This window comes from Trachemys scripta, chromosome 4 (assembly GCF_013100865.1).
Source record: "Trachemys scripta elegans isolate TJP31775 chromosome 4, CAS_Tse_1.0, whole genome shotgun sequence".
Classification (NCBI taxonomy): domain Eukaryota; kingdom Metazoa; phylum Chordata; order Testudines; family Emydidae; genus Trachemys; species Trachemys scripta.
Window position 1 is genome coordinate 133301481 of NC_048301.1, and position 24039 is coordinate 133325519.

The 24039-nt window shown below is 54.5% G+C and overlaps 1 protein-coding gene across 5 annotated transcripts in view; it reads left to right on the forward strand.

Annotated features, from left to right (window-relative positions):
* The window catches only part of SYT7 (synaptotagmin 7), a 175251-nt gene that overhangs the window by 95216 nt on the left and 55996 nt on the right, over positions 1 to 24039 (forward strand). The window contains exons 3-6 of one of the 5 annotated variants that reach the window (XM_034767622.1): positions 3465 to 3544; positions 9152 to 9283; positions 10386 to 10601; positions 16613 to 16978. In XM_034767622.1, coding sequence (XP_034623513.1) covers positions 3465 to 3544; positions 9152 to 9283; positions 10386 to 10601; positions 16613 to 16978 — 794 coding nt within the window. Of the gene's footprint in view, positions 1 to 3464; positions 3545 to 9151; positions 9284 to 10385; positions 10602 to 14505; positions 14895 to 16612; positions 16979 to 24039 lie in introns of those variants that run through there. The other 4 variants (XM_034767624.1, XM_034767623.1, XM_034767625.1 and 1 more) reach the window with 4 other exon arrangements.

A 24039-nucleotide genomic window follows, 5' to 3' on the forward strand; every position in this document is an offset into this window, starting at 1 on the left:
TAAGGGGGCTCGGGGGCTCCGGCGGGGCCGGCACCTGCGGCTCGGGGGCCGGGCCGGCGGTGCCAGGCCGGGCCGGGGGCTCGGGGGACGGGCCGGCGGTGCCGGGGGCCGGGCTGGGGACCGGCGGTGGGGTGCCGGGGGCCTGGGGGCCGGGGACCGCAGTGCTGGGCGGGCCGGGGGTGGTCGGCCGGGGGCCGGGCCCGGGGCCAGCACCCCAGGGCCGGGACCGGCACCCCAGGGCTGTGGCCAGCCTGGGCCGCGCCTCCTCCCCCCACACTCCCCCTTACCTGCTTCAGGCTTCCCGCGACTCAAATGTTCGCGGGAAGCAGGGGAGGGGGCGGAGACTTTGGGGAAGGGGCGGAGTTGGGGCGGGGCCGGGGGCCCGTGGAGTGTCCTCCTTTGGGAGGCACAAAATATGGTAACCCTAGTTCACTGGAGGCCGTGCTGGCAGAACCCCCACCTGCTTCACACCTGAGCAGTTCCACTAATGGAGCCTGTGGACACTGCAGCCTGCTCTTGGTAGAGTCTGCGCCATTCTGGAACCTGCATCATTTAACGACAGAGCTTATGGGCACCTGGAACGCAAGAGGTTCACAGGACAGACTTTCCACGTGCTGCAGGCCACTCCGGCCATGTCTGTAACCTCTTCTAACCTAGACCTTGGACAATGGAGCTCAGAGATCTCATGAGCTGGACTAGGGGCGTTTGCAGCCTTGTTGAACTGCAGTGGCTGAGCTGAGGGAGTGTGGCTGGCTAGGGAGCAGCTTAAACCCAAGCTGGTTGACTGATGAAGGTGACAAAGTCTCCGAGTTGTGCTGCTAGCAAAGACAGGAGCTCACCTGCTGGACCTTACGCTTTTCCAGCAGCTGTAGAGCTCTGGAGATGCTGAATTCAGCTTGACATTGGCAAAAGTTATCAGCTCAGCTGGGTCCTGGCAAAGTTCTCCAAAGTTCAGATGTTCGTGGTGACTGGCTCCGAAGTTAACCATCTGGCCTTCTAGGGCATGTTCAAGGACATGTGCTCTTGTGGAGGGTGCTTGGAGTTTCTAGGCCAAGCCATTTCTGGGGAGGTGCCTTCCCAAAAGCAAGTCAGGAGGAAAACATCTCCATTTGCACCCCTTGTGGCTGTCTGAGTGACCTCCAGAAATCTCTCCTCTGCCAGGAGACCACACAGGAGAAAGTGGAAGCAGAATGGAGGTGTTTCTGAGGGGCACAGAGGGAGATCAGGGGCTGAGGCTTAGGATGAAAAAAGCAAACTACAGCCTAGCCATGGAGTAGCTGCACTGCCTTTGCTCTATAAATGAGCCCCTTTCTCCTGTGGGCAGCATTTCTCATGGTGATTAACAGGCTGTTTGTGATCCTCCCCTGGCTTTTTCTTAATTTGTGGGCAGATTACCCCCAACTAACGACAGTGAGCCATTCTTGTGTGTGGCTGCCTGGAGAGCTCACAGGGACAGTGCAAGTGGGGTGAAAGGCCTTGGGAGAGAGAGCGGTCAGTCTGAGTCCATATTTCACATGGCTAGCCTACCCCTCCCCGGCCACAGAATCCCTTCCCCTACCCTGATCAGACTGGTCATTCTCTAACTCTCTATTGTCCCCTCAATCCAGTCCTTTCCAGATCCAAATTGCTGACCCCCTGCCCACAAACATACCAGCCTTATCCCACTGTCACTCCCGCCCTCAGTCCAGACCCAGATTCCCTCACATGCACATCTGCTGCTGTGCTGCTCTCTGTCTTCCCACCCTGATCCAGATCCAAATTCTCTTCTGCTGTTTGTCCCCACCTTGACCTAGATCCAAATTCTCTCCTGCCCCATCCTGCTCTATGTGTGTGTCTGGAGCCAGCTCCCCCACTGCTGTCCTGTTTTCTCCCACGCCTACATCCAGAGCTCCTGTGGGATCCAGAGCACCCTGTACCTTTGCCGCTCTCTCTTGTTCCCTCCCCCACCCCACCCCACCATATTTCATGCAGCTGAGACTTTAAAATGCTCCTGGCGGCCTCTCATTTTTCTTAGGGGGGTTCCCTGCAGAGCTATGAGGGGGAGAGCCCTTTACCTGCACCTGTGTGGGACGGTGTTATCTGCTAATTGTTTGCTAATCAGCACTAATTGTGCTCTTGTCTGCCCTGGAATCGCACAGCACGTTGAACCTGCCATCGGAAATCACTACCAAGTGGCCTTATTATCAAGCCCCAATTAGGAACAAATGCACATTTCATTATCTTGTGACATGGTTATTTTTTTTTACTGTGAACTTAATTAATTAAAGTTCAATTAATCCTAAAATTGCTGTTCCTCCCCTGCTGCGGATGTGATGGGGCAGCAGGGAGGAAGGCTGGGTTTGGAGACTTGCTCTCTGACTTGCGTTTGTTAAGCAGAAGCAGTAGGGGGGGCACAGGTCATCCAAACTAACTCCTTGGAAGAGCTCCATTGTGATGGCCAAGCAAGGAGCATTCTGCGGCATGCCTTTCCCATGATGCTCTCTGCCTGTTTCAGATGTCTAGGGAAACACACCGGAAATGTTGAGAGTTTGACCAGTTTCAGGATTTTTCCAAGCAAAACCAGATGGGCAGCTGAAGTCAGGGCTGCCTGGGGGGGTACGGGGGGACAAATGGGGCAATTCGCCCCAGGCCCCACAGGGGCCCCCACGAGAATATAGTATTCTATAGTATTGCAACTTTTTTTATGGAAGGGGCCCCCAAAATTGCTTTGCCCCAGGCCCCCTGAATCCTCTGGGCAGCCCGGGCTGAAGTGAATGACAAACTGGAAGCCACAAAGGAGCAAAACTAGGTCAGAACACACTTAACAATCCAGGACATGAGACTTAATCATGGCCTCATCCAACGAACATCCCCCAAAATCCAGCACCCATCTTCAGTTGCACATTCCCCTCACCCTGCAAACAGTGGGATGATAGAGATGGCACCAGGAAAAGCTCTGGCTGGCCTCCTGGGCAACCTGTTGATTCAAGAATTAGTCACATTAAATAAACATTATTCAGGGTGGGGTGGGGGAGTTTGGGCACTTAAGTCACATGGTCTTGTTTCTTCTCCCTGATTAGATGGCTGTTTTAAAATAGGTCTCTGTCAGTGGGAGAGAGGAGTGCTTTGTGTTTAGGGGACTTGACTGGATGCTGGGGACCTGGATTCAATTCTTGGCTCTGCCACAGATTCCTTGTGGGACCTTGGGAAAGTCACTTGGCTACCATCACATTAGCCAGCAACTTGTTTATATCATAATCACAATCAGAGCCAGATGGATAGGGAGAAAACTGATTTGCAGCAAATGAAAACTGTGAGTTTGATTACCTCAGGTACCTGGGGCTCACAGTGGGCAGACTGGCCTCAAAAAATTAACAAATCCCAGACGATTCACAGGTTTTAGCACGAGCAATCCTGTGTCCAAAAATGCAGTCTGACACTTCTTGGCTCCTACCCCCTGACATATCTCCCTTCTTTTCCCATAGGGTAAACGTTATAAAAATTCCCTGGAGACGGTGGGGACCCCGGATTCCAGCCGAGGGCGCAGTGAAAAGAAAACCATCAAGTAGGTGCCATGGGACAGCGCGAGAAGGGATGAAAGCCTCAGGTGTTGCCCTGGGGTGTGGTGTCTGCTCGAGGCAGCTTCCCAGTAGCTGAGAACTCCTGAACCCCAAACATCCACACATCCCCACACACTGTGCCTTGTACACCCTGCCCCCACACAGCCATGACAATCCACCAACACCCGCACGTCCCTTCACACTTCACACTGTACACCCTTCCCCCACATAGCCATGACAATCCACAAACACCCGCACATCCCTACACACTGCACTCCATTCACCCTGCCGCCACACAGCCTTAACCCCCCACCAACACCCGCACATCCCCACAGACTGTGCCCCATTCACCCTGCCTCCACACAGCCTTAACACCCCACCAACACCCGCACATCCCCACACACTGTGCCCTATATACCTTGCCCCCACAGAGCTTTAACACCCCACCAACACCCGCATATTCCCACAGTCTATGCTCCATACAACGTGCCCACAAACAGTCATGACAGTTCAACACCTGCACATCCCTACACACTGGACTCCATTCATCTTGCCTCACCCCCAGCCATAACACCCCACCAACACCCGCACATCCCCACACCCTTCCCCCACATAGCCATGAAAATCCATCAACACCGGCAAATCCCCACACTCTATACCCCATACACCTTGCACCCACACAGCCAAGACAATCCACCAGCACCCAAACATCCCCACACACTGTGCCCCATACACCTCACTCCCCCACAGCCTCCACACCCCACCAACACCCGCACATCCCCATGGACTGTGCCCCATTCACCCTGCTCCCACACAGCCTTAACACACCACTAACATCCGCACACTCCTTCAATGTCCACAAATGCATCCATAGACCCAGAAACTCTGAACATTCCCACACCGTGATGCCTTCAAACAGCCCCATGCCTCTGCACCTCAACACTCCCCAGAGCATTGCCCACAATCCTGTGCCCCCAGACTATCCCATTCCACTTCCCCCCACACTCCTGCACCCTCAAATACTCCCACGCTCAGAGACTCCACACACGTATGCACCACAAAATACTTCTTTTAGCCCCACCCCCAAACACACCCCTGTGCTCCCAAACAAACCACCCCCAAACTCTCTCACCCATCACTCCCAGCACACACACCTCTCCAAAGGCACACAGCTGCCTGACCCCCAAACACCCCCTGTCTCCTCCCCCAGCTCAGACACCTCCCTGACACACACAGCCCCCCACACTGATCAGACACCAACCCCAGACTGCACCACTGCCTCGTGTGCACCCAGTCACAACCCACAAACTGTTCTCCCTTTCCCCCAACCCCCCCCCCATCTAAACACTCCAGTGCTGCCCCTGTTCGCCAGCCCTGAGCGAGAACAGAGCCTACCAAAGCCAGATCCAGGCTTCATGTCTCCCTGCCCCCTCAGGCAGCAGGCAACCACCTCCTGGGAGGCCAGGGGACTGTCCCCAGGGCTGCGAGTGCTCAGAGCTGTCTCCTCAGGGTGGGCAAAGCCAGGGCCTCGGGTCCCTCATGCCAGGCTTGTAGCCATGGTGGCAGGGCTTGGTGAAGCTGTTAGGCCATCACGCTGCATCATGCCCACAGGGGCTGCTGATCTCCAGCCACGGTCTGCTATAAAAGACCAGGTCCTGCAGCAGCTAGTTCCCCTGGTTCTTCCTTCTTCCTGCATGGCCCATGCTCCCCAAAGGGCAGCCAGGGCACATGGAGGGGCAGGGATCCTAGCTGCTCTCCACATTGACAGCCATTGAGGTAACCAATTGAATCTGGGCTCCCATGCCCACCCCATCCTGGCCCTGCTGGACACCTCCTTCTGCAGAAGCCTGCTTGGCTTGGACCAACCACAATGAGATTTATTCTTCTCTATTCACATCTCAGCATCCAGAAGTCCCCCCTGCCCCATAGAGGGAGTGGGAGCTGCCTCATGGTCCCTGGTGACCCACAGGGGAGGGAAGACACCTCGGGGTCCCCTTTGCCCCATAGAGGGATTGGGAGATGCCTCAGGGTCCCCTCTGCCCCACAGAGGGAGGGGAGACATCTCAGGGTCCCCTCTGCCCCACAGAGGGAGGGGGAGGTGCCTCAGGATCACCTCTGCCCTACAGGGATAGGGGACACCTCAGGTTCTCTCTGTCTCACAACAAGTGGGGCCCTGCTATTCACTCGGCTGTCTCTCAGGATGTCTCACCCCACTCTCATGCACTCCCATGGTGCGCTCTGGGGAAATATTGGCCAAAGCCAGGACTTTTCTCGGTGCTTCTCTTCGTTCAGAGGCCAAGACAGCATTCAAAGACAGAGACGCCAATGGGGCAGTCCCCATATCCACTCTGCAAAGGACATGGGGCCAAGGGCTGTAATGTGTGACTGGGCTGTGCTGCAGGAGGGCTCCTAGGACGTGTGCACTTGGGTGGAGAAATGGTGTGAAGGGCTAGTGATGGGCCAGGGGTGCTGTAACGTCATGCAATGGGGCAGTGCCCATTGGGGCAGTAAGATGGGCCCTCAGGGGAACTGGGCCCTGTGACTATGACTGTGCCCCAGGTGGCTCCTACCCACCCGCGCCAGGACAGTGATATTGGTCAGCACTCTGCCTGTTTCCCCCACACTGCCCTGGAAACCTGGTGTTCCCTTCTGCGTGGCCTGCGTGGCTGGGGGGAGGGCAGCTCGCCAGGGAGGGGGCAGTCCTGGGAGGAGGGACGGGTGGATAACTGACGCACTTCAGCCTGGCGAGGGACATTGTCATGTCTGTCGCTCCTCCAGACTGAGCCTGTCATCTTCCACTGCCTTCCTGAGGAGCGGCCGCTTCCAGTGGGCCTGTGGCTGCTTCCTCCTTCCACCAAGCCTATGTGGTGTCTTGCGGAGCTTATGTCATGCCAAGCTCTCTCCTCACCCGCCGTGACCAGGGCTGCCCCTCCATGGGCTGGCCAGTAGTGCAGTTATTGTGGCACTCTGGCTGGGGATCAAGTGTGTGCACATGGGGTCCCTGGGTGCATGGGATCTTCCCTAGCGTAGGCCCAAGGGTGACAGCGTCTGTCTTCATGTGGGCCAGGGGACCATGGGCAACATGCCCCTTCAGACAGTGCCCGCATGGCAGCCCCGTTGCAAGCTCCAGACCTGGTTGATGTCACTGACCACGCTGATGAGTGAAGTGATGAGAGGTGAGGTCCGTGGTGAGTCGCAGAGGAGTGGTGTGCAGGCTGCCCCCTGAGGAGAGGAGTCACTCGGGACAAAGAGCTAGCCTGAGACACGCCATCCTACACTGCAGACACTCACCCCGTCCACTCCTCAGACACTCCACCCTCTCTCTCTGGGAGGGTCTGCTCACTCCCCAGGGGGTACGCTGCCCACTCAAGACTCTTCGCGCTCTCTCCTTGGGACTCGAAAGCTGCCACTTCCCAGAAGCCTCGCAGGTCTCCCAGCACCAGTGACGAGAGACTCTCCAGACAGCTCAGCCTCCGATGCCCAATGACCTGGCCCTGACTGAGGGAGAGAGCTGCAAATCAGAGAGCCTTTGTCTCTAGCTCTCTCCTCCACCCTCTCTTCTCTCTTTCTCTCCCCACCTCCCTCTTTTCCCCTCCCTGCCTCTCCTCCACTTTCTCTCTCCCTTTCCCCCTTCCCTCCACTGGGTTGTGAGCGAGCCTTGTGCTTGGAGGCGAAAGGCAGTGGCCCCCGGGGCACGCGCAGCCCCCTCTCCTCGGCCTTTCATCTCGCTCTGTGTGTTTGGAGAGGCCGTTTCATGCCAGAACCGCAGGAGGACTGGAGGAATTAATGAGGGGAGCCGGGGCTGAGTGCAGGCATGCAGCCTGCCGGGGACCTTTGAAGTCTCCGATGAATTTGCCGCAGTACCACTTGACTTCAAAGGTGCTGCTTGTCGGATCCCACGTACTCCAGGTCTAGCACCAGGAAGCCATTGGCGGCTCTCTGAAGTCAGGAGGCGATGGGTAGATACGGCTCATGATCTGTCCATGGCATGAAGTGACCTATTTAGAGTCTGAGGAGATGTACAGCCAGGCAGACGCAGTGCACGCCCTGCTGAATCACGCTCCCTGGCTCCCGCTGCACCGCCAAGTGGGGACTGACCTTGTCCCACAGGATGGGACAAGAGGGTTACCCTTGGTACAGGTTTTCTAGGAGAGGAGGGTCTCACATCTGGAGCAGAGTGTCATTAGTTCTGGATCCTGTAGGGAGAGATTACACATCTGGAGCAGGGTGTCAGTTGTGGATCCTGCAGGGAGAGGTCTCACATCTGGAGCAGGGTTCCATTTGTCCTGGATCCTTCAGAGAGGAGTTGCACAACTGGAGCAGGATGTCGGTAGCTCTGGATTAGAGAGGGGCCCCACATCTGGGGCAGGGTGCTATTAGCTCTGGTTCTCCACCTCTGCTGTATTAAGATGAGTCCTGGTGATGGACAATGCCTATCTAGCTAGAAGACAGACAGGGAATAAGAACCCCCTGCTGGATTCATCTGCCATCCCTCTCAGGTTTTTAGTGGCTAGTTTCAAATACTAGTCCTGTGTGTCTCTTGAGTTGCTCCCTGGGTCCCTCTCCTCTCTCAGCTGGGTTTTTTAGCAAATCTCAAAGTGATGGCTGAGCAAGTCTGACTATAGTCCTGGCCCAGTGTCCCTCAGAGGCCAATCTGGGGAGATCCTGATGGACTCCCAACTTTATCAAATGTTCTTAGAATCTTTCCATTCCCCAAATCCCACGTCTTCCCATGCTTTGGGAACTGGGTGTTGAGTCCTGCCAGCTCATTTCCCCCTTGTCTGAAGATGACATTCCCCACAGCATGCTGACCTCCAGCGTCTTGGAAGATGTCAGTCGTTCCTCAAGACTGTAGTGGATTCTGTCGCTGTCCCAATGCTGAAGGGGCTACGTTTTGCACTGCCCCATTGCCAGCTCTAGCGATAATATTGTGAGTCTCGAGCAACTGGGTGTTTTCCTGATGACCCCAGCTCTTGGGCTCGTGAGTCTGTGAGAATCTCAGCTTCTGTGGTAACACCTACAGTGCGTTCCTAGCCCAGTAATGGTTGCCAAGAAAGCTTGAGAGCGTGACTCCCTAATACTCCCAAACTGCCTCATTTTTAGGCCAATCTCATGTTTTGGGGGGCATACCTCCTGATTTCTGAATGCCTGGAGCCATCAGTTCTGCCATCATCCGGGGGGCAGGGTACTTGGGATGTGGCAAGAACTGCCTTGAAGCTGTTCCCAGGAACAGAGCAGGGAGCCTGGCGAGACATTACCAGATTGCCGTGTCCAGCGGACTCTCCTTTAACCTGCGCTCCATCTCTCTCTCTCTCCTACTAGCTTCTGGAGGCACCTGCTCCCGTCTTTCTGATGCTCTTCCTCCGTTTGTCCCCAGTCCATCCTCCCTCCGTGTGTGCGTGGGTGTGTATGTGTGTGGCAGGCCAATGCTGCTACAGCTGTGGCTTTTCTTTCGCAGGAGGAGACGGAGCTGCTCTCCTTTCTAACCTGGCTTCTTTCTGGTTTTGGTGGGGAGGGGGTTGATTTTTTTTCTCCTTCCTCCCCTTGCAGGAATTCAGATTCTCTCTCTTGTATTTCCCTTTTCTTTCTCCCCTCTTCTCCGGCCGATGTAGTGATCTAGACAGAGACTTTTGGAATAACAATGACAACACAGTGCAGCAGAAATGGAGCTCCTACCCTCCCAAGGAGTTTATACTAAACATTTCACCTTACGCCCCATACGGTGATCCACGACTTTCCCTCAAGTGAGTCTCTCGTTACCTGGTTTGATCATGTGTAGTGAGTATATGCGCAACCCACCACCCACCCACCCACCCTCTCCTCCCCTTCACCCTCCTCTTCCTCTTTGCTCCACCTCTTCTCCTGACACACTCCACCCCCATGGGCAGACAGCCATGGAGACGAGCAACCCCTCCTGCCCTTCCCCCTCCCCCCTTATCTCAGTGGTTCCCAACCAGTGGCACGGGCGCCAGTACTGGTACGCCAGGCCAGTTCCCTGGGCTCAGCCCCTCGCTCCCTTAGGCTCAAATCCAAGTCAGAGAGAGCATTGCCAGGGACTTCAGTGGCTCTTCATAAGGCACCGCTGCATCAGGCTGCCCCCTTTCGAGGCTGGGTCCAAGCTCCAGGGTGGGATAGAGCACAGCCCACCGAATGGGAAGCAGTGGTGGGCACTGGCTGGCACAGCCATGGCCTCGGGACCTGATCCAAAGCTCACACCAGCCAATGAGAAGCTTGCCATTGACTTGGCCGAGGTTTGGCTCAGGCCCTTCGCCTGCTAGACTGGAACAGCTGCCCCAATGGATTGGGAACCACTGCCCTAAGTGACTCACTGAGAGAGGCTAGCACCCCCCTCCCGCTGCCCCAAGTCCCCTCTGCTCTCCCTCCCCCGCCCCCCATGACCCCCTTCTCTGCAGCACAGGATGGGGTTGCGCGTTTGGGTCCCCCCTCAGCGTGTACTCTGCATTTGCACTGTGTGGTGGTGACTCTGGTGCTGGTAAGCTCTCACTAACATGGCTTTTCTTTCCCTCTGCCTGTACTGGTGCCTCTCCTAACAGTTTTCTCCATTGTTTAACCCCTCGTTGTCTATGGGATAACGTAACTTTGCTGCCATCACACACTCACCACCGAGCCGGGGCCGCCTGTTGTTTTTTCTCTCCTCTCCCTGTTGCCGAAGGCTCCCCCCCAGCCCTTTCTTTTGCAGTGCTGATGTCTCTCTTTCTCTCTCTGTCTGTCTCTTGTCTGTCTGTCCCTCTCTTTCTCTCTCTCTCTCTTTCTCCCCCCACGTGTGGCCTCCTCCCCGCCACCCCCACCCCCCGCGCCCATCCTGGTGGATCTGGCCCACCCCAGTGGCTCTCTGCTGTCGGGCGCTAAGTTGGCCGCCTCTTCCGCTTCGGGGTTGGCGGGGGAGCGAGAAGGACGCCTGGGGGAGAAGCAGCAGCTACGAGAGGACGGCATGAAGAGCAGCCTGTCTGCCCACAGCGAGCCCAGCAATGGGAAGGCGGGGAGAGGCCGATGGCACGCGGTGCAGAGCCACCTAGCAGCAGGGAAGCTCAGCCTATCCAAGTGAGTGAGAGTGCTTCACAGGCCCAGCCCGGCCCCACGAGGCACTGCAGCATGGGGTCCAGCAGAGCACGGGGTTGGGTGACTATCCTGCTGTTTGAGTGGCTTATCCGCCCCACTGGGGTCAGGCAGGGGGTCCAGGAGAATGTGGGATCGTGTGAGGGGATTACCCCACCCCAGTGGGATCGGACAGGGCAGTCTGGAATGTCTTTGATGGCAGGAAACACGTCGCCACCTGATGGGAATTTAACCCCATGTGTGATGAGAATCCCTTTGAACCTTGGCAAAGTATTGTCATTATCTCCATTGCGGTAGCATCTGGGGGCCCCCAGTCAGAACCCAGGGCCCCAGTGTGGAGTCCCTGTCATTGGAAAACAGGTTTGACAGCCACCTGTCAGCACTCGTCTAGGTACACTTGGTCCTGCCTTAGGTAAGGGGGATGGACTGGATGACGTCCTGAGGTCCTTTCCAGCCCTCTATTTCTGTGATTGTGCTAGGAACTGTGCAAGCAGGAAAAGACAGTCTCTGCCCCAAAGAGCTTACAATCAAAGTAGAAGGCTAGAGACCACAGGTGGGTCTAGACAGTAGAGTTTGAAGGAGGACACCGAGGTGTCTTTGTGGATGTCCATGGGGAGCTTCTGCTGTGTGTGAGGGAGAGAGCATGAAGGGGCCTGTCTGAACATTTAACAAGTGGATGATGGAGGCCCTGGCAAAGCAGAAGGGGAGCCGACGTCTTGGCGGCATTGAAGAGACATTGGGTAGGATGGGGCTAGGCTGGAGAGGACCTTGAAAGTGAGAAGTCATTTGTGTTTGATGTGGTGGAGGAGGAGCCAGCAGAGCGGTGGAAGGAGAGGGGTGAGAATGTCAAAGCTACAAGCCTGGAAAATGATCTTTGTGATGGTGTTTTGAACAGGAGATAAGTGGGGCAGGACTGCTTTTGTCAAGGCCAGAGAGGAGGAGGTTGGTCAAGGCGGGGTGGGCGTAGATGAAACTATTAGAGGTATGGATGCAAAAGGAAGGCCGGATCTTAGAGGTGGTGTGCAGGAGAACGTGTAGACCCAGCCTGGATGTGAGGACCTACAGAAAGGGCCAAGGCAAAGATGATGCCTAGATTACAGACCTAGGCAACAGGAATGATGGTGGGGTTGTCCATGGCGACTGAGAGAGGAGCGTGAGGAGAGGCCTTAGTGAGTGGGGGTGGGTGGGTGAAAATTAATTAATTTGATTTCCAAATACCAGGGGCCCGTTCCCATGTCACTATTGCTAGGTGGCTGGTTCCCCCAGCTGGCAGAGCTGCACCCTCTGCAGTGGGGCAGCACCCCCCGAGCAGCCCTGTGGATGTGCTTGAGTCAGTTAATCCTGGGGATACTGCCTGCTACATGGGCCTGGAAGGGAGATCGCCTGCCCAATGCTCAGTCTCCTGGGGATCAGTGCTAGAAGTGGGGGAGACTTAGAGGTACCAGGCAGGCTAGGGGTTATGCCTACATTTCTGCAAGTATCTGGGGGTAGGGGGAGTGAGCAAGGTAGGAGGCTGCTCAGATGGCTTTCTACCCCTTCCATGCTTAGTACCAAGCCGGAGGGGGGGTGGGGGTGGGGAGGCTCTGGTAACTTACTAGTGAATTGCTCCAATGGGTGAACACTCCAATATGGAGTCATTGGTTTGTGTTGTGAAACAGCTGGTAGATTGCCCCACTCTGGGACCATCCCATTCCTACCCTAGGGGGCAGGACCATTCTTAGCCTCACCCCATGGAGGGGGCTAACGGCAGTAGTGACTTCTTGGAGTCCATTCTGTGTCCAGATTTGGTCTAACTTTTGCAATAAACTAAATTTTTGGGCCCCAACATTTTGCTCCCTTAGTCTGATGTCAGAGGAGAACTTGGAGAAAAGTTTGACGTTTATCAGAGTTAGAAAAAAACAGAATTTCTTTAGGAGACTCGTAACTCAGTTTGGCTTAAAGGTTTTGGACCAGATTCTGGGCTGCTGTAAATTGGCATAGCTCTATTCATTTACATGCAGCTACAGTGATTTGCACCAGATTGAGGATCTGGCCCTAAATTTCTAATCTCTGTTGGTTAAACTGCCTGAGATCCAGGAAGGTACAGACTCCAATGGTGCAGTATTTAACTCAGATACTATGCTGTGCTGTAATTCACTGAATATCATGTATAATTCTGCACCCTAACTAGAAATACAGCAAAGTAGAAGAACATATATAGATGTATGGTGTGTTTTCACATATAATTGTGTCGAAATATATTCATTTAAAAAAAACTAAGGAAATTCCCAGACAAAATGCTTTGTTACGATGCCAGTAAGGTTTTAATAACATATTCAAATTTGTCATTTAAAATTTTGTTAGAGTCTTATTGTTATAAAGAATAATTTGAAAGCCAGGAAATTGTAAGTTAAGATTCAATTTACAAAAAAAGAAAAGAAAGAAAGAAACTGTGGAAATTCAGAGTTAAGGTTCCATAAATAACCTTAACTCTGTCCCTGAACAACCTTCTGTATCCCTGAGACATTTTTCCAATGGCCCTTTCCATACATTTCCTATATGAGCTACATGCCCCTTCTATAGAGACCCCTTTCTGTCTTATGATATGCAAACTGCATTATCGCTGCATTGAAACAACATACCCAGCTACAATCCCTCCTCAAATCCACACTCCTGGACTGTGTCAGGCAGAGCACCTGCCTCCTACCCATTTGATACAGAGTAAAGATCTCTCCTTCCCACCCACAAATGCCCACTGGAGTAAGACAGGACAACACTCACATCACACTTTCTATATATGGTCCCCAGACACATTACGTGTTCCAGAGAGGACTCGCTCAGGTGTTCAGATACCATGGGGGTGGGAGTAGTGATGGATAGATGGAAGGATGGATATATACATCTAAGGTGGGATGGATGGATGAGTGTGCATAAGGATAGATAGATAGATAGATAGATAGATAGATAGATAGATAGATAGATAGATAGATAGATAGATAGATGGGTGTAACTAGCTAGCTAGCTAGATTTGACAAACTTTTGAAAATGACTTGAAGCACTTGGCACAGGCACCAGTCTATGACATGTGGTTAGTGCATTTAAGAGTGGGAAATGGGGCAGAGTTAGGGTGTTTGAGAAAATTTAGCTTTGAATTTCTAGACTGTAATGCCTTTGCATTGTCATGAATTTCCCCTTGGCTTTGTCTTTACTGCTTTTTTAAATAGAATGGCCCCTGTTTTAAGAAGGTTTCTTGCAGAGGGAATTGATCTGCTTTACAGACCTGGTTGTATTTTAATGAAGTTCCTTTTGTTGGGGAGTAACACAGCCACTCCTGTAGCTGACACCTATGATGGGGCTCTCCAGTGCATTGTGTGTCTGGAGGAGGTCGACCTGCACTCACTTGTGCCATAGGAATAGCAGTATCCCGGGGATGGGAGTAGGTACTAGCAGATGCCAGAGTGCCAGGTGTGCTTGATGCCAGGTTCATACAGTCCCCTCTGCATCAGAAGCAGTTCCCATGCGTCAGTTACTGCTGATAGAAATTTATATATTCCGCTGGCTCGGGGCCTAGAGCAGCCAATTTTAGTTTCCTGTGACTGAGAGGTTGTAAATTGGACTAATTTAGGATTTGATAGAAAACTGAAATGAGGTTGCCGAGTATGGAAGCGAAGGCAGCGGCTGGGAAAGGCCCATCTCTGCTTCATAGCAGGCAGCACAGGGGCCGCCCTTGGGGACTCGTCACCCAGATGGCGTTGCTCCTTCCGAATCACGTTTGGCAAGGAACCCAAAAATATACGCCAAGCCAGAGGCAATGCCAGCTGGGTGACACCTCTCCAGGGCACCTGGGTCTTTGAGGTGGACTCTCTGCTTATTCAGGACTTTACTTTTTCTCTTTCCCTTTACTCTTTCTTGATCTCTCTCTTTCTCGATCTTTCTTTTTTCTCTCCCTCTCTCCTTTCTGCTCTCTGCGTGATGCACGAAGGCACAGCTTCACCATTGTGTTTCAGCCATAATTACAGCCCAAACCCACATGGAAAGTAGACAAGGTTTTCCTGCTGCTGCCACGGTGAAAGCGATTCCCCCAGGGCCCGGCTGGTATGTGCCACGGAGGTGGCATCTGCTGCCACCGTGGCTGGGCTATTCTTCCTTTGTACCCTTGGGAACCATGCAGGGTCTTAGGTTTGAAATGACCATCAGGGTGGATGGTGAATACCCTGGCCTCAGCCCAGCCGGCTGCTACAGGGACGTCTCAGCCGAAGGCATGTCCTCACGGCAGCCGCAGAGCTGGGGGACAAAGAGGTTAGTTGGGTCCTGGCCACATGCTCCTCTGTTCAACCACATGTTTAGCTACCTGCTTCATTGACTGTCCAGCTGAGTGTCTAACTGGGTGCTCTGTATGTGTGCACAGCCATGTGCTCTGCCTTGCGCCCAGCCATGTGCTCCAGGTGCATGCTCTCATGTGACAGCTGTGTGCTCAGCAACAGGCTTTGTCAAATATCCAGGAAGTGTGTGCTCAGCTGTGGGCTCCATCATGTCTTCAGCCAGGTGCTCCGTTGCATTCCCAGTTGGGGCGCTTGCCATGTGTTCCATCGTGTGCCCAGCTATGTGCTACTTTGCATGCTCAGTTTTGTCTGGCTGTGCTCTACCATGTATCTGGCTCTGTGTTTATCTGGGTGCTCTGCCATGTATCTGGCTCTGTGTTTATCTGGGTGCTCTGCCATGTATCTGGCTCTGTGTTTATCTGGGTGCTCTACCATGTGCCTGGCTGTGTGTTTATCTGGTGCTTTACCATGTATCTGGCTGTGTGTTTATCTGGGTGCTCTACCATGTGCCTGGCTGCATGTTTAGCCATGTGATCACCCATGGGTCTGGCTGCATGGTTAGCTAGTTGTACCATTGCATTGTCTTGCCATGTGCTCTGTCCTGGGTCAGCCCATGTGCTCCGTATCTCATGCCCAGATGAGCCCCTGTCCCCACGTGGGCAGCTGACTGTATTTTTCAGCTGTTTCACCAGGGTTCAAACATTGCAAAGGCCAGATCGTGACCTGGCCGTTGTCCCTTTGGAGTCAGTGATGCAGCTCTGATTTACCCCGGCTGAGCATCTGGCCCTTAAATGCAGACCCATCTCGAAAGCTAAAAAACACAGATGCAAGAGACAAGCAGGCATCTTTCCCCTCTCTGCAGGGCAAAGGAAATCTTGAGTCCAGGGGCTTTCACCTCATGGCTGGGCTTTGGGCTGCCTCCCAATTGGCACTGAACCATCACCAGCATGTTTGTGGTGGGGGCAGAGGAAGGGGCAGCCAATCAGGAGAGAGAATACTGGGAAGTCATTGCCCTATGCATGCGCCAGGCCTGTCGTTGCCGCTGTGCCCCAGGGAATGTGCACAGTACACTTGAGGGGCTTCTGTGGTGCTTGACCTCAGAACCTGAGTGGCTGGGAATGCGCCTTTTTCACAACAGCTTGGCCTGAATTTTGCTGAGGAGCCCAGTCCCGAGACTTTGGAGAGCCCCCAACCTCACAGTCCCTTTCAGGGACTGAGTGGCTGTCCAGCTGCAGCCAATGGGGAAAGGGGCGTTTCCCACATGACGGGAAGCAGTGCAGACACTGGGGGGTTCGCCTTCACGCAGCAGCCTAATTAGCTCAGAAAGGAGGTCAGCCAGCGTGCTGAGAAGGCACAGGCTTCCCGCGAGCCGAGTGGGAAAGGAACAGGGACAGCAGTATCCCCAACGTCGGCTCACGGACACACCAAGCCCTCAAGGATCGGACAGAGTCTGGGAGACATGGAGTGGGGCGGACGGGCAGACGAGATGGCCATGGGGCAGAGAGCTTGCGCCTCTGGGAAGGAAGAGACAGGGCCAAAACCTAGAGGGGCGGCTTGCTGGTTCCGAAGGCCCCCGGCAGAGAGCGTGCCACGCTGGGGCATCTTCTCTCTAACTCTCTTCTTTTGCTTCCTCCAATTTTGCCCCTTCACCTTCTTCTCCTTTCTTTCCTCTCCTTTGCCCTCCCTCTCCCTAAGTTTCGAGGACTCCACCATGTCCACAGCCACTACCCTTGAGTATATCCCCACCTCAGCAGGAGACCCGAAATGCCAGCGTCCCCGCACGCTGATGCGCCAGCAGAGCCTCCAGCAGCCGCTTAGCCAGCACCAGAAAAGCAACCATAGCCAGCCCACCACCAGCCAGAGCCTGGGGCACCTACAGTCTCACACCAGCACCTCTTCCAGCGGCGGCAACCCCCGGGGCCGGAGTGGCCAGTCACGGCAAGGGGTCTCGGCTGGCTCCAAGCACCGGACGGCTGGCGGCCGGAGCCGCTCCAACCCCGGGAGCTGGGACCACGTGGTGGGGCAGATTCGCAACCGAGGCTTGGACGTGAAGTCCTTCCTGTAAGTTCTCTTTCTCTTCTCTCTCTCTCTCTCTCTCGTTTGTTTCACTTGCTCCTTCTTTGCTAGCCAGTGGCAGGCACCCAATGCCATGTCAGCCACTGAATTTTCCTCTCTCATGGGCAGCGCCACCAGCTCTCTCACTGCTCTGATCCTTATTTGCACGTGGCAGAGGCAGCTGTTACCCTGCATGGATCTCTGTCCCCAATCCATGAGACACGGAGGAAGATGGGGGTCTCTCTCTCCTTCCTCTCCCTCCAAATGTGTCTGGGGAAAGGTTATCTCCCTCCCTCCCTCTCTGCTCCCATCAAATCCAGTCGCTTTGCCCCACATATCCAGTAAAATCTCAGACTAAAGCATCCTGTAAATTTGGCTGGAGAGGAACTTTTGGGGCCCAGCCCTCCTGCCTCAGGGAACCAGTAAGTCCCATCCACTTCCTTCTCCCAAAGCAGGAGAACAGGTCCATTGAGTCCGTCTTAGCAGAGCTGCTGAATCCTGGTTCCAAAACCCCACAAACTCTTGGGGAACTGCAGGTCTGGCTCCTCACTCCACAGCTGCTCACTGTCTATAGAATGAGCTGAACCAAAATCCTGGATCAGACCTGGGAGAAAGTGCCCGTGTGGTCCTGGATCCATCCCTAGGTGTAGCTGCAGACAGTACATGGTCTTGCCTTCGGGAGAGGAGAGAGCCTGTCAGCTCAGGGACAGGAATTCTCTTCCCACCATGGGGTGGAGTCTCTTTGTACTGCTTGGAAACTGACATTCCCACCGCGAAGGAGGCGATTGTCTGTGCTTATCCTTGGGAGCCTTAGTCCGCAGATCCTTCACAGCCGTGATCCCTAAATGCAGCTGTATCAGAGCAGCTGGAGGCGTGTGATCTCTCATCAGTTGTAAATGCGTCTCCTATCAGTAACGGCTTTTACATTCCCAATGCCAGGGACTAAGCCGAGTCCCTTGCTGTCACTATATCTCTGCTTATGAAAATCTCACTTATCTTCTGAGCATATGCCCCTCCCCTGCCAATACTCTCCGAAGGCGCCCTGCTCTTCCAGTCACTCTTTAGCCAGCGGGACCCATATTCAATGGGAACCACGTTGTAACTCCCATAGAGTGTATTACACGTTGGGCCAGATCTTCAGCTGGCATAAACTGATGTAATGCCATTGGAGTGAATGGGCCAGATCCCCAGTTGGTGTAAGTTAGCATTGCTCCCTTGGCTCAGTGGTGGGTAGGAAGGATAGCTCAGAGGTTTGAGCATTGGCCTGCTAAGCCCAGGGTTGTGAATTCAATCCTTGAGGGGGCCACTTAGGGATCTGGGGCAAAATCAGTACTTGGTCCTGCTAGTGAAGGTAGGGGGCTAGACTCAATGACCTTTCAAGGTCCCTTCCAGTTCTAGGAGATAGGATATCTCTATTAATTTATTTTTATTTTTAAGGATGGTCTGGGTGGTTAGAACTCTGGACTGGGCTTCAAGAGACCTGGGCTGTTCACTTACTCTGCCCTGTGCCTCAGTTCCCCATCTGTGAAATGGGATAATGCTTCCTGACCTCAGAGCAGTGTTCTGAGACTAAAACCCATTAGTGAGTGGGCAGTGCTCAGATGCCAGGTAACTACTTAGATGGATAAGGAACCACATTGACTGACGCCAGTTGAGGCTCTGACTCACAGCAGGGAATCCATCCTGCCTAATGGAGAACACGGCGCGTCAGGTTTAATTCATAGGTAAAGCTCTTTCAGATCCTTGGATGGAAGATGCAAACTCACTATGCCAATGATGGTGATCAGCATCCTTGGGGTTAATTTGCTATTAATTCAGCCAATTCCGTGGCTGTTCACACCCTGCTCAGCACCAAGGGCCTTTTGCCTCCTGGCCTTGGCCTTAAAGATTTTCATAGCAGGCTCCATTTGCCTGCTTCCTGATTTATAGATGAATCTCATTAGCCCTCCAGAGGATTATAGACCTCTCTGTTTGCACAGCTTCATTTGCTTATTCCAGCCTTAATTGGTTGAAAAAAGTACCCACAGAAAGAGAACGAGCTGAGCAGCTCTATTGCTTTTGCCCTTTGAGGAGCACAGCCATTTAGTTCCATTACTTCCAAAAAACCATTAACTTTGTTTTTCATCTTGTTTACCATCAAACTCCCGCTCCTCCGCATTTTAATGCACATGCATTTATTAACCTCTGGAGGCCCACAGAAGGCTACACTAAGGAGGCTGCGTCATCCGCGCAAAGCATCCTGGGATCTCAAGTGGGTGAAAACGCTCGCTGTTCTAGAGAGGGAGCTGAGCCTTTAAATAGCAAGGCAGGCATGCCAGTGCCCCCCCGCATAGCCAGTAGGCTGGAGCTGAGTGGGCTATTCTGTAGATATGCAGAGCACAGAAATATCTGCCTAGTATTTCTTTTCCATGCAAGCAGTTGCTATGGTTGACATGGGGATGAGTTGCCCATGAGGGAAGCTGGTTGGTGTGATCAGAAATGGGAGAGAATGGAAGCTTGGTAAATCTCTAGGAAGATGTGATCCAGGTTCAGGAAGGGGATCTCCAACTGCTTCCCAATGGGACCCAGCACTTCTGGCCCTCGAAGGGCCCAGAATAACAGACTTTAAATCTGTGGCATGTTCAGGTACATGAGTGCTAGTTTGGGTTCTTTTGTGGCTCTCTCTGAGCCCTGAACAGTCAGGCTCATGACAGCTAAAGCACTCACCTTTGCAGGCGAAGGAATACAAAATATAGTCCCAATAAAACAATTTTAAAAATATCTAAAGCTTTCCTAAAATGTCCAGTATCTGTAGGAGACACAAAGGCTCAGCTGGAACTTGTTTGGGACGATGTGCCTGTCTCACCATGTGCAATGCAGCCATCCCAGACTCACTGATAAAATCTACATTCCACACCGGGCTAGCCTGCATTCCCTGTCTCTAGATGCAGAGATGAGTGCATGTCCTACTTGGTATCTGGTCAAGGTCTTTCTCTTTCTCTCTCCCTCCATTTTGATCTGGGGGATCCTCACTCTCTCTCAGGAGGGCTGGAACAATTTGTATAGCGGGGTTGCTGAGAGCCATTGAACCAAACTCTAAACCAGGGGTATCAAACTCAAATGACCGCGAGGGCCACATGAGGACTAGTGCATTGGCCTGAGGGCCGCATCACTGACACTGACACCCCCCCTCGCTGCCCCTGGCCTTGTTCCCACTCCACCCCTTCCATGAGGCCCCGCCCCTGCCCCATCTCTTCTCCACCTCCTCCTCCAAGTGGTTTTAATAATATATATACACTCAGTAAAGCCCCCCCCTCCCCCGCACTGGGCTGCACCACCACTCCACCCCTGCTCTGCCTCTTCCAGGGGTGGCAGATTTGTAGAAATTTTGGTGGTGCCCAGAACCTGCCCCCCCCCAAACTCCGCCTCCACCTGCCTAAGGCTCTGGGAGGGAGTTTGGATGGGGGAGGGGGTCTGGGGTGCAGACTCTGGGATGGAGTTTGGGTGCTGGGTGCAGGCTCCAGGCTGGGGCAGGGCGTGGGGGTGCAGGCTCTGGGATGGAGTTTTGGGATAGGAGGGGGTGCAGGGGTGAGGGTTGTGGGGCTTGGGATGAGGGGTTTGGGGCATTGGAGAGGCTTGGGGCTCTGGAGAGGCTCAGGACCAGGGCAGGGGAAGGGCAGCCTGCCCTAACCCTAGTGTAGGGGGGCACTAGGACCCTGCGGCAGCAAGTGATGCTGGAAGCCAGCAGAGCAGAGCTTGAGCTGCAGGCTCTGGGGCAGTGACGGGGCAGCAAGTGAGGCCGGGGGACACCTGGGGGAGGTGCGTGGGGGCGGCAGGCGGGGCCCGGGGGAGAGAACTGGCCCCAAACATTGGGGAGCAGTGCACGGGGAGCTTAGCTGACACATAAAATAACTTGGGGGGGCGAGGGTGAGGGGAGTTTGGCGGTGACAGGAAGTAACGGGGGGGTGGGCCGCAAGGAGCTTGGTGGGCAGCAGGGAAGAGTTCCGCGGGCCGCATGCAGCCCTCATGTTTGAGACCCCTGCTCTAAACCCTGTATATGATGGAAATCGTGTCAAGCCAGAGGTGCGGCCGCACCCTTAGTTCCAGCACCTATGCATTCTCTCTCCCCTTCTTTCCTCTTTCAGGTATGTCTGGAACCAATTTCTCTCTCTCTCGTCCTTTCTCCTGTCAATTGCAGTGCATTTCTGAGATACAAATCATACAGTAGAAGGAGGGGCGGCTCCAGGCACCAGCACACCAAGCGCGTGCCTGGGGCGGCAAGCTGCCGGGGGCGGCCTGCTGGTCGCCGTGAGGGCAGCAGTCAGGCGGCTTTCAATGGTGTGCCTGCGGGAGGTCCGCCGATCCCGCAGTTTTGGCGGCAATTCGGCGGCGGGTACACCGAAGGCATGGGACCAGTAGACCTCCCGCAGGCATGCCGCCGAAAGCCGCCTGACTGCCATGCTTGGGGCGGCAAAATACATAGAGCCGCCTCTGAGTAGAAGAAGCCCATCCAGACCATCCCTAGCTCTGTCTGAGCTCTGTCTCATCCCCTCCAACCATTTGTAGCCCCTCCCACTTGGTCTGGCCCCATGTGACCTCTCCTTCCCCCTCCCACTGTCTGGCCTTTGTCTCACCCTGCATGACCTTTCTCAGTTCTCTCCCTCATCTGAGCTGCCTCCCATTCACCTAAGGAAACCTTTCTAGTTCCGTTAAGAAACAAAACACAGCAGTGACACTCAGGGAGTGAGACAAAGGACCAGGGCCCAGGGGTATTTTTTGCCACTGTTTTCTGCACTCTGTGTTTCCTAATCCCCCCATAATAGACAAGCATCTTTGCAGGGCCCTGCTCCACAGCTGCTGCCATGCTGTTGGCTGGTCCTGACTTCCGAGAAGAACTTTACCTAGGAGTGGAGTCAGATGGCACTAGGCCTCTGCCAACGCAAACCCACCCATGCCTCTGATGGTAGCAGCTCCAACAGACCCTATTCACTCTGTCTAGTCCTCATTGCTTTGGCTGGTGCAGGCTCCCTGGCTAGTCACAGCAGCTCAGCGTGCCATCCTTTGCATAGCTGGATAGACTTTAAGCCCATTCTAATAATCTAATCTGATCTCCTGCATAGCACAGGGCAGAGAACCTCACCCAGTGATTCCAGCATCCCAACCCATAACCTGTGGTAGAGCTAGAGCACAATCCAGCAATGTGGGGCTCAGTCCTGCCAGGTGCTGAACACCCTCAGTGCCTAATGACTTTGAGAGGGGAATTGAGGCCACCTAGTACATCCCCTCAGCCCCTTGTAGGACTGGGACCACAGGGTAACAGCAGTGATCCCTGGGCCATGGTCCCTCCCTCGTTTGGAAGTTCAACTTCCCGCAGAATTTCAAAATGTTCCCTTTAAAGAGTCCTGCCTGGCCTGGATCCCAGCAGATAGTGTCAGACTGAACCTAGGGGACAGAGGGCAGTTGGTGAGGGAAATGTTCTAAATGGGCTCCTTTCAGTCCAAACTAGTTGACACTGCCCTGGGGACCAAATGGACATTGTCCCAGCCTTGGGGAGGTTCCTGCATAGACCCTCTCGTCTACCTATTGCAGCAAGGAAGGGTGTGCTCCCAGGACATTAATAATAATAACTCCATACACTTAGCATCTTCCAACCCACGTTCTCAAAGTGCTCTACAGATACCAGATCTCCACTGATCAGATGGGAGACCCTTGGCATCAGTCAGTGAGCGAGCACCGTCTAGGGGTTCAAAGGAGTTGGGCGGACTGGGTTCTAACCCCAGCTCTGCTACTGACTCACACTGAGTATGGAACAAGAGGTGGCAGTTCCCGCTTGAGGAGATGTCCTCAAGATGTCCTTGAGGAGATGAGGACATGTCCTTGCTAGATCTGATCGAGCTAGTGCACTAAAAATGGAAGTGTAGTGTTGGGAGGAGCTAGCTGCCCCAAGTACGAGCCCATACGAGATGCTAGGCACACACTTGGGTGGCTAGTCGCTCCCACCGCAGCTACACTCTATTTTTAGCACGCTAAGGCTACTGCAAGTAGGTCTCCGCAAGCCGGCATTTACATCTACAGCTCCAGTGTAGACATACCCAGTATGACCTTGGGCACATGGCTGCACTGTTCCATGCCTCAATGTCCCGCTCTGTGAAGCAGGATGAAAACGCCTTTCTGTCCCACTTTGCTGCTGGGAAAATTAAGGGCCGGGGTTGTCAACGGCAACTAAGGGAATTAAGCGATCAGCTTTCGGATATTTAGGTTTTCTGAAAAGCCCAGCCTTATTCAAGCAGGCCAATGTCATCAAAAGTGGGTGCCTAAAACTAGGCACCGAAGCAGCCTGATTCTCAGAGGTGCCAGCTCCTCTTGAAAACCGGTGGGATTTACAGGTGGTCGGCACGTCTGAAAATCAGGCCGCTTAGTAAGGGGCCTAAAGGTGGATTCAGGTGTGTAGGGCGCCTAGTTTGGGTCATTGTACCTGAATGAGATCGTGCTCCCAGCTGCAGTGTGAGACAGAAATGTATGATGAGCCCCCTTTTGAGTAGGAAACTGAGGTGCCCAGAAGCTGAGGCCCAGATCCTCAAAGGTGTTTAGGTGCCTAACTCTCATGGGTTGCAGTGGGAGTTAGGCACCTAAATATAGGGTTACCATATTTTGTGCCTCCAAATGGAGGACACTCCACGGGGCCCCGGCCCAGCCCCGCCCTCTCCCCAACTCCGCCCCCTCCCCAAAGTCTCCGCCCCCTCCCCTGCTTCCCGCGAACATTTGATTCGCGGGAAGCCTGAAGCAGGTAAGGGGGAGTGTTGGGGGAGGAGATGCAGCCCAGGCTGGCCCCCCGGCGGCTCCAGCCTGGGTCGGCTCGGGCCCTGGGGTGCCGGCCCCGGCACCCGGCCGACCACCCCCGGCCCGCCCAGCACTGCCGGCCCCCGGCGGCCCGGCGCACCCCCCGGCGGCCCGGCCCCGCGACCCCGGACCGGCGACCCCGGACCGGCTCCCGGCCCCGCGGCCCCGGCCCCCCCCCCCCCCCCCCCCCCCCCCCCGTGCCCGGTGCCCCCCCCCCGCCCCGGCCCCCCCCCCCGCCCCCCCCCCCC